Source organism: Salmo salar, chromosome ssa01 (assembly GCF_905237065.1).
Source record: "Salmo salar chromosome ssa01, Ssal_v3.1, whole genome shotgun sequence".
Classification (NCBI taxonomy): Eukaryota; Metazoa; Chordata; class Actinopteri; order Salmoniformes; family Salmonidae; genus Salmo; species Salmo salar.
In genome coordinates, this window is record NC_059442.1 from 169,007,868 (window position 1) to 169,017,867 (window position 10,000).

A 10,000-nucleotide genomic window follows, 5' to 3' on the forward strand; every position below is an offset into this window, starting at 1 on the left:
TTCAAATCTTGCCATAGATTTTCAAGCCAATTTAAGTCAAAACTGTAACTAGGCCACTCAGGAACATTCAATGTCGTGGTAAGCAACTCCAGTGTATATTTGGCCTTGTGTTTCAAGTTATTGTCCTACTGAAAGGTGAATTCATCTCCCAGTGTCTGCTGGAAAACAGACTGAACCAGGTTTTCCTCTAGGACTTTGCTTGTACGTTTCTTTTGATCCTAAAAAAAACCTCTCTATTCTTTGCCGATGACAAGCATACCCATAACATGATGCAGCCACCACCATGCATGAAAATATGATGAGTGGTACTTAGTGATGTGTTGTGTTGGATTTGCCCCAAATATAACACTTTGTATTCAGGATATAAAGTACATTTCTTTGCCACATTTTTTGCAGTTTTACTTTAGTGCCTTGTTGCAAACGAGATTAATGTTTTGGAATATTTGTTATTCTGTATAGGCTTCCTTCTTTTCACTCTGTCATTTAGGTTAGTATTGTGGAGTAACTACAATGTTGTTGATCCATCCTCAGTTTCCTCCTATCACAGCCATTAAACTCTGACTGTTTTAAAGGTCACCATTGGCCTCATGGTGAAATCCCCGAGGGGTTTCCTTCCGCTCCGGCAACTGAGGTTAGGAATGACGCCTGTATCTTTGTAGTGACTGGGTGTATTGATACACTATCCAAAGTGTTATTAATAACATCACCATGCTCAAAGGGATATTCAATGTCTGCTTTTTTTTTTAAACCCATCTACCAATAGGTGCCCTTCTTTACGAGGCATTGGAAAACCTCCCTGGTCTTTGTGGTTGAATCTGTGTTTGAAATTCACTGCTTGACTGAGGGACCTTACAGATAATTGTATGTGTGGGGATACAGAGATGTGGTAGTCATTCAAAAATCATGTTCAACACTATTATTCCACACAACGCGAGTCCAACTTATTATGTGAAATGTTAAGCACATTTTTACTGCTGAACTTCTTTAGGCTTGTCATAACAAAGTGGTTGAATACTTTTCATTTTTTATACATTTGTAAAATGTTGTTACGAACAAAATTCCACTTTGACATTATGGGGTATTGTGTGTGTATATATATCAGCGTCACAAAATCTCAGTTGAATCCATTTTAAATACTTGGCTGTAACACAACAACATTTGGAAAAGGTCAAGGTGTGTGAATACTTTCTGAAGGCTCTGTAACTCTAAGAAAATCTTAGATGTGTCAAATAAATTATATCCAGCTCAGGGCCCCAGCTCAGGGCCCCAGCTCAGAGCTCCAGCTCAGAGCTCCAGCTCAGAGCTCCAGCTCAGAGCTCCACCTCAGAGCTCCACCTCAGAGCTCCAGCTCAGAGCTCCAGCTCAGAGCTCCAGCTCAGAGCTCCACCTCAGAGCTCCAGCTATGCATTTGGTTGTGAAGATCAAACTTCTTGGTTACAGCAGACATTCCATCCCCTCTTGGATCAAGATCCCTGTTACCTAAATAGTTTTCTTTGTCAATTAAAATAAAATAAAATAATAATATATGAAAATAAAAAAATTAAATAGCGCCCCCTTCTGTGCACATTCGGTAATACCGTATACCCCGGTATGGTACAGAAACGGTATGACGGTATGAACATCTGCATACCACCCAACCGTATTGAGGAGCTTTGTGTGTCACTCCTCTTAGTCCAGATCAAACCAGATTATTTCACTATAGTCTTATGTTGTACGGCTGCTTGGTTTTCCATTCGATTTACCTCCTAAACCAGTCTTGTTCAACCAGGTAAGGAAGCTGTGCTCACAGTGCTTTAACCAGGCTATCTTAAGCTGTCCATGGACATCACATACCGTTGTGTACAGTACTCTTTAGTCTTGTGAGACTGTTAAGCGAAAAAATGAAGTTAACAAATCAAATCAAGATTTTCTTCTGGGGTTCCAATATTCTCTAGTCTTTAATCTTGTCCTGTTTACATTTACATATTTAGTCATATAGAGACGCTCTTTGTCCAGAGGACATGTCAGTTGTTAACCTTTACATACCTTTAATTCATATAGGCTCTTTGTTCAGGACATGTCTGTTGTTAACCTTTACATACCTTTAGTTCATATAGGCTCTTTGTTCAGGACGTGTCTGTTGTTAACCTTTAGTTCATATAGGCTCTTTGTTCAGGACGTGTCTGTTGTTAACCTTTAGTTCATATAGGCTCTTTGTTCCAGATGTGTCTGTTGTTAACCTTTACATACCTTTAGTTCATATAGGCTCTTTGTTCAGGACGTGTCTGTTGTTAACCTTTAGTTCATATAGGCTCTTTGTTCAGGACGTGTCTGTTGTTAACCTTTAGTTCATATAGGCTCTTTGTTCCGGACGTGTCTGTTGTTAACCTTTAGTTCATATAGGCTCTTTGTTCCAGACGTGTCTGTTGTTAACCTTTAGTTCATATAGGCTCTTTGTTCCAGACGTGTCTGTTGTTAACCTTTACATACCTTTAGTTCATATAGGCTCTTTGTTCAGGACGTGTCTGTTGTTAACCTTTAGTTCATATAGGCTCTTTGTTCCAGACGTGTCTGTTGTTAACCTTTAGTTCATTTAGGCTCTTTGTTCCAGATGTGTCTGTTGTTAACCTTTAGTTCATATAGGCTCTTTGTTCAGGACGTGTCTGTTGTTAACCTTTAGTTCATTTAGGCTCTTTGTTCCAGATGTGTCTGTTGTTAACCTTTAGTTCATATAGGCTCTTTGTTCCAGATGTGTCTGTTAACCTTTAGTTCATTTAGGCTCTTTGTTCCAGACGTGTCTGTTGTTAACCTTTAGTTCATATAGGCTCTTTGTTCCAGATGTGTCTGTTGTTAACCTTTAGTTCATATAGGCTCTTTGTTCAGGACGTGTCTGTTGTTAACCTTTAGTTCATATAGGCTCTTTGTTCAGGACGTGTCTGTTGTTAACCTTTAGTTCATATAGGCTCTTTGTTCCAGACGTGTCTGTTGTTAACCTTTAGTTCATTTAGGCTCTTTGTTCCAGATGTGTCTGTTGTTAACCTTTAGTTCATATAGGCTCTTTGTTCAGGACGTGTCTGTTGTTATAAACCTTTAGTTCATATAGGCTCTTTGTTCCAGGATGTGTCTGTTGTTAACCTTTAGTTCATATAGGCTCTTTGTTCCAGACGTGTCTTGTTAACCTTTAGTTCATTTAGGCTCTTTGTTCCAGATGTGTCTGTTGTTAACCTTTAGTTCATATAGGCTCTTTGTTCAGGACGTGTCTGTTGTTAACCTTTAGTTCATTTAGGCTCTTTGTTCCAGATGTGTCTGTTGTTAACCTTTAGTTCATATAGGCTCTTTGTTCCAGATGTGTCTGTTAACCTTTAGTTCATTTAGGCTCTTTGTTCCAGATGTGTCTGTTGTTAACCTTTAGTTCATATAGGCTCTTTGTTCCAGACGTGTCTGTTGTTAACCTTTAGTTCATATAGGCTCTTTGTTCAGGACGTGTCTGTTGTTAACCTTTAGTTCATATAGGCTCTTTGTTCAGGACGTGTCTGTTGTTAACCTTTAGTTCATATAGGCTCTTTGTTCAGGACGTGTCTGTTGTTAACCTTTAGTTCATATAGGCTCTTTGTTCAGGACGTGTCTGTTGTTAACCTTTAGTTCATATAGGCTCTTTGTTCCAGATGTGTCTGTTGTTAACCTTTACATACCTTTAGTTCATATAGGCTCTTTGTTCCAGATGTGTCTGTTGTTAACCTTTAGTTCATTTAGGCTCTTTGTTCCAGACGTGTCTGTTTTTTCCCGCCGCTACGGTTGTCATGCATCTTGGAAACATATACAGTTTGCACAAAAGGTCTTAAGATGTAACCCGTTTTATAAAAGAGACAGTGATACAGAACCCAGATCTTAATGCTGCCTGTGTGTCTGTGTGAATCTACAGCATAACAGATGTCTGTTTGATCATATACAACGCGGTAGGAAATTAAAGCTAGAGATTCATAGCACAATTAGTCTAAATGCAAAGTCGTTTATCTTTTAGGTTTGTGTAAGATATGTTGGATTTCAAAGGTTTTTTTTTAGGAAAAACATTTCTCTCGTCTCTTCCCTCAGGTAAAACGGAGAGAGGATCCTACTCCTATGGAAGAGACTCCAACTTACACGGGTGTCATCAGGTAAATTAAATATATTCATTACTGCAAATAGCACACTGCGCTGTTATTGGCAAAAAAAAAACACCACACTATATTTTGGGATATGTATGAAGAATTTAGGTATTATTTGGTGGTTAAGTATTGACGTTAATTTGAGCATTTTTTAGATACCCTGCAGCTGCTCAGAGAGAGTAAACACAGCTTTTTAAGATGTAAATCCTAAGATATTTCACCTGGGATTCTGGACCTGCTCTTAGGGCGTGGGGTCCCACGGCCTGGTGGAACCCTGCAGGGCCTCTGCTTAGGGATACATGCCTGTGGGTACCTTCCTCTTTCTGTCGTTGTTGGCATGGGGACAGAACTTGGCCTTCCCTTCCCCTCTATGCCCCTGTCCTTCATCTCACACACACACACAAAAACACTCTCTCTCTCTCTCTCTCTCTCTCTCTCTCTCTCTTTCTCTCTCTCTCTCTCTCTCTCTCTCTCTCTCTCTCTCTCTCTCTCTCTCTCTCTCTCTCTCTCTCTCTCTCTCTCTCTCTCTCTCTCACACACACACACTACTAGATTGCCTTGCCATATGCGCTCCACATACTGGACTCTGTCTGTCACCAGCTCTCAGCCTGACGTATGACAGTGTGTGCGTGCGTACATTCTCTGCGTGTGTACGGTGTGTTTGACGTAGACCCTACATGCCAAGTGTGCCAGTTGCATGGGTTTTGCGTTCATAGTGTTATAGAGGTTTATATATAGAGGTTTTAAAAGCCTCTTACGTCACAAGAGTTAGTGTTTCCTCTCTAAGGCTGAGACAGATCTGTTTTTAGCCCTGTGTCTGTAAAGTCATTGAAAACCACCCATGTCTCTGACCATCAAATGTCTGAAGCTCCTTAACACTTTGACTGCTACTGTAGGGGTTTATAACCTCTATCTACTGTAGGGGGTTATAACCTCTATCTACTGTAGGGGGTTAAAACCGCTATCTACTGTAGGGGGTTATAACCTCTATCTACTGTAGGGGGTTATAACCTACCTCTATCTACTGTAGGGGTTATATCCTCTATCTACTGTAGGGGTTTATAACCTCTATCTACTGTAGGGGGTTATATCCTCTATCTACTGTAGGGGGTTATATCCTCTATCTACTGTAGGGGGTTATATCCTCTATCTACTGTAGGGGTTATATCCTCTATCTACTGTAGGGGGTTATATCCTCTATCTACTGTAGGGGGTTATATCCTCTATCTACTGTAGGGGGTTATATCCTCTATCTACTGTAGGGGGTTATAACCTACCTCTATCTACTGTAGGGGGTTATATCCTCTATCTACTGTAGGGGGTTATATCCTCTATCTACTGTAGGGGGTTATATCCTCTATCTACTGTAGGGGGTTATATCCTCTATCTACTGTAGGGGTTATATCCTCTATCTACTGTAGGGGGTTATATCCTCTATCTACTGTAGGGGGTTATAACCTCTATCTACTGTAGGGGTTATATCCTCTATCTACTGTAGGGGGTTATATCCTCTATCTACTGTAGGGGGTTATAACCTACCTCTATCTACTGTAGGGGTTATATCCTCTATCTACTGTAGGGGGTTATATCCTCTATCTACTGTAGGGGGTTATATCCTCTATCTACTGTAGGGGGTTATATCCTCTATCTACTGTAGGGGGTTATATCCTCTATCTACTGTAGGGGGTTATATCCTCTATCTACTGTAGGGGTTATATCCTCTATCTACTGTAGGGGGTTATATCCTCTATCTACTGTAGGGGGTTATATCCTCTATCTACTGTAGGGGGTTATAACCTCTATCTACTGTAGGGGGTTATATCCTCTATCTACTGTAGGGGGTTATATCCTCTATCTACTGTAGGGGTTATATCCTCTATCTACTGTAGGGGGTTATAACCTCTATCTACTGTAGGGGGTTATATCCTCTATCTACTGTAGGGGGTTATATCCTCTATCTACTGTAGGGGGTTATATCCTCTATCTACTGTAGGGGTTATATCCTCTATCTACTGTAGGGGTTATATCCTCTATCTACTGTAGGGGTTATATCCTCTATCTACTGTAGGGGTTATATCCTCTATCTACTGTAGGGGGTTATATCCTCTATCTACTGTAGGGGGTTATATCCTCTATCTACTGTAGGGGGTTATAACCTCTATCTACTGTAGGGGTTATATCCTCTATCTACTGTAGGGGGTTATATCCTCTATCTACTGTAGGGGGTTATATCCTCTATCTACTGTAGGGGGTTATATCCTCTATCTACTGTAGGGGGTTATATCCTCTATCTACTGTAGGGGGTTATATCCTCTATCTACTGTAGGGGGTTATATCCTCTATCTACTGTAGGGGGTTATAACCTCTATCTACTGTAGGGGGTTATATCCTCTATCTACTGTAGGGGTTATATCCTCTATCTACTGTAGGGGTTATATCCTCTATCTACTGTAGGGGGTTATATCCTCTATCTACTGTAGGGGGTTATATCCTCTATCTACTGTAGGGGGTTATATCCTCTATCTACTGTAGGGGGTTATATCCTCTATCTACTGCAGGGGTTATATACCTCTATCTACTGTAGGGGGTTATATCCTCTATCTACTGTAGGGGGTTATAACCTCTATCTACTGTAGGGGTTATATCCTCTATCTACTGTAGGGGTTATATCCTCTATCTACTGTAGGGGGTTATATCCTCTATCTACTGTAGGGGGTTATATCCTCTATCTACTGTAGGGGGTTATATCCTCTATCTACTGTAGGGGGTTATATCCTCTATCTACTGTAGGGGGTTATATCCTCTATCTACTGTAGGGGGTTATATCCTCTATCTACTGTAGGGGGTTATATCCTCTATCTACTGTAGGGGGTTATATCCTCTATCTACTGTAGGGGGTTATATCCTCTATCTACTGTAGGGGGTTATATCCTCTATCTACTGTAGGGGGTTATATCCTCTATCTACTGTAGGGGGTTATATCCTCTATCTACTGTAGGGGGTTATATCCTCTATCTACTGTAGGGGGTTATATCCTCTATCTACTGTAGGGGGTTATATCCTCTATCTACTGTAGGGGGTTATATCCTCTATCTACTGTAGGGGGTTATATCCTCTATCTACTGTAGGGGGTTATATCCTCTATCTACTGTAGGGGGTTATATCCTCTATCTACTGTAGGGGGTTATATCCTCTATCTACTGTAGGGGTTATATCCTCTATCTACTGTAGGGGTTATATCCTCTATCTACTGTAGGGGGTTATAACCTCTATCTACTGTAGGGGTTATATCCTCTATCTACTGTAGGGGGTTATATCCTCTATCTACTGTAGGGGTTATATCCTCTATCTACTGTAGGGGGTTATATCCTCTATCTACTGTAGGGGGTTATATCCTCTATCTACTGTAGGGGGTTATATCCTCTATCTACTGTAGGGGTTATATCCTCTATCTACTGTAGGGGGTTATATCCTCTATCTACTGTAGGGGTTATATCCTCTATCTACTGTAGGGGGTTATATCCTCTATCTACTGTAGGGGGTTATATCCTCTATCTACTGTAGGGGTTATAACCTCTATCTACTGTAGGGGTTATATCCTCTATCTACTGTAGGGGGTTATATCCTCTATCTACTGTAGGGGGTTATATCCTCTATCTACTGTAGGGGGTTATATCCTCTATCTACTGTAGGGGGTTATATCCTCTATCTACTGTAGGGGGTTATATCCTCTATCTACTGTAGGGGTTATATCCTCTATCTACTGTAGGGGGTTATAGCCTCTATCTACTGTAGGGGGTTATATCCTCTATCTACTGTAGGGGGTTATAACCTCTATCTACTGTAGGGGGTTATATCCTCTATCTACTGTAGGGGGTTATATCCTCTATCTACTGTAGGGGGTTATATCCTCTATCTACTGTAGGGGTTATATCCTCTATCTACTGTAGGGGGTTATATCCTCTATCTACTGTAGGGGGTTATAGCCTCTATCTACTGTAGGGGGTTATATCCTCTATCTACTGTAGGGGGTTATAACCTCTATCTACTGTAGGGGGTTATATCCTCTATCTACTGTAGGGGTTATATCCTCTATCTACTGTAGGGGGTTATAACCTCTATAAAGTACAGGATGTTAAGGGCTTTATGCCAGCCTGGTATGTAAATTCAGGCTGTATGCCAGCCTGGTATGTAAATTCAGGCTGTATGCCAGCCCTCCACACCGTTAATAGTTCAGCATTTACAGTCAGCACATCTCTCAGGTTGAAGCCATGCTCTGTGTGTGCGCAACGATGGCTGCGTCCAGTGTGATGTGTTCTCACACTGAGACAAGACTTCCTTCTTTCTCTCTCTCTCTCTCTCTGTCTCTCCTCCTCTTTCTCTCTCTCTCTCTCCTTTCTTTCTCTTTCTCTCTCTCTTCTCTCTCTCTCTCTCCTTTCTTTCTCTCACTCTCCTTTCTTTCTCTTTCTCTCTCTCACTCTCCTCTCTCTCTCCTCTCTTTCTCTCTTTCCTCTCTTTCTCTCTCTTTCCTCTCTTTCTCTCTCTCTTTCTGTCTCTCTCCTCTCTTTCTCTCTTTCCCTCTTTCTCTGTCCCTCTCCTCTCTTTCTGTCTCTCTCCTCTCTTTTGTGGCAAGGACAGACTAGTTGTGCCTTCCGAGATGCCGTTCTGCACACCACTGTTGTACTGCGCCGTTATTCGCCTGTTCGTGGCCCGCCTGTTCGCGGCCCGCCTGTTCGCGGCCCGCCTGTTCGCGGCCCGCCTGTTCGCGGCCCTCCTGTTCGCGGCCCGCCTGTTCGCGGCCCTCCTGTTCGCGGCCCTCCTGTTCGCGGCCCTCCTGTTCGCGGCCCGCCTGTTCGCGGCCCTCCTGTTCGCGGCCCTCCTGTTCGCGGCCCTCCTGTTCGCGGCCCTCCTGTTCGCGGCCCGCCTGTTCGCGGCCCGCCTGTTCGCGGCCCTCCTGTTCGCGGCCCTCCTGTTCGCGGCCCTCCTGTTCGCGGCCCGCCTGTTAGCGTGCACGATTCTTGCCTTTCTCCTTCAACCTCTCATCAACGAGCTGTTTTCACCCACAGGACTGCTGCTGACTGGATGTTTTTTTGTTTGTCACGTCATTCTCTGTAAACCCTAGACACTGTCGTGTGTTAAAAGCCCCGGAGGTACTGGAACCGGCGTGCCTGGCACTGACGATCATACTGCACTCAAAGTCGCTTAGGTCACTCATTTTACCCATTCTAACAATCACTCGAACAGTAACTGAATGTTTTGATTCCTGTCTGCCTGCTTTATACAACAAGCCACGGCTATGTGACTCGCTGCCTGTAGGAGCGAACCATTTTGGTAAACAGGGGGAGGGGGGGTGTACCTAATAAACTGGCCTCTGTGTATATTTGAAATATCAAAACAGGAACTAGGCATATTCACACAACAGACAGATCAAGTTAGCCTTCTGAAATTAAACTAAATATATTACTTTCTCTATCTGTTTCTTTCAATTCTACATTTCACAACTTTTACGACCATTTGGATTGTATTAAGTAAGGGCCCCTGTAAAGGGAGAGTTTAGTCCGAAGTGTGAATTCACTGCAACGTAACATTACCTTCCTCGGGGTATGAGTGATGGTTAGCTCCAGAGATCATTCTGTCACAATCTTCTTCGTCAGACGAGAAATCATTGTCGGACCAAAACGCAGCGAGATCGTATGTACTCATCTTCTTTATTAAGGAAAAGAAGGGAAACCAAAATAAACACGTACACAAGACACAATGACGAATAACAGTCTGGTCAGGCACAAGGATACACACAGAACAATCTCCCACCGAACACAAACAAAATACATACCTATATATACGACTCTCAATCAAAGGCAACTACAAACACCTGC

General features: G+C 42.4%; 1 protein-coding gene across 3 annotated transcripts in view; it reads left to right on the forward strand.

Moving 5' to 3' along the window:
• The window catches only part of LOC106572331 (transcription factor 4), a 513,525-nt gene that overhangs the window by 191,150 nt on the left and 312,375 nt on the right, over nucleotides 1–10,000 (forward strand). For all 3 annotated transcript variants that reach the window (XM_045694032.1, XM_045694014.1, XM_045694023.1), the window contains exon 6: nucleotides 4,072–4,133. In XM_045694032.1, the coding sequence (XP_045549988.1) occupies nucleotides 4,072–4,133 (62 nt within the window). The remainder of the gene's footprint in view (nucleotides 1–4,071; nucleotides 4,134–10,000) is intronic.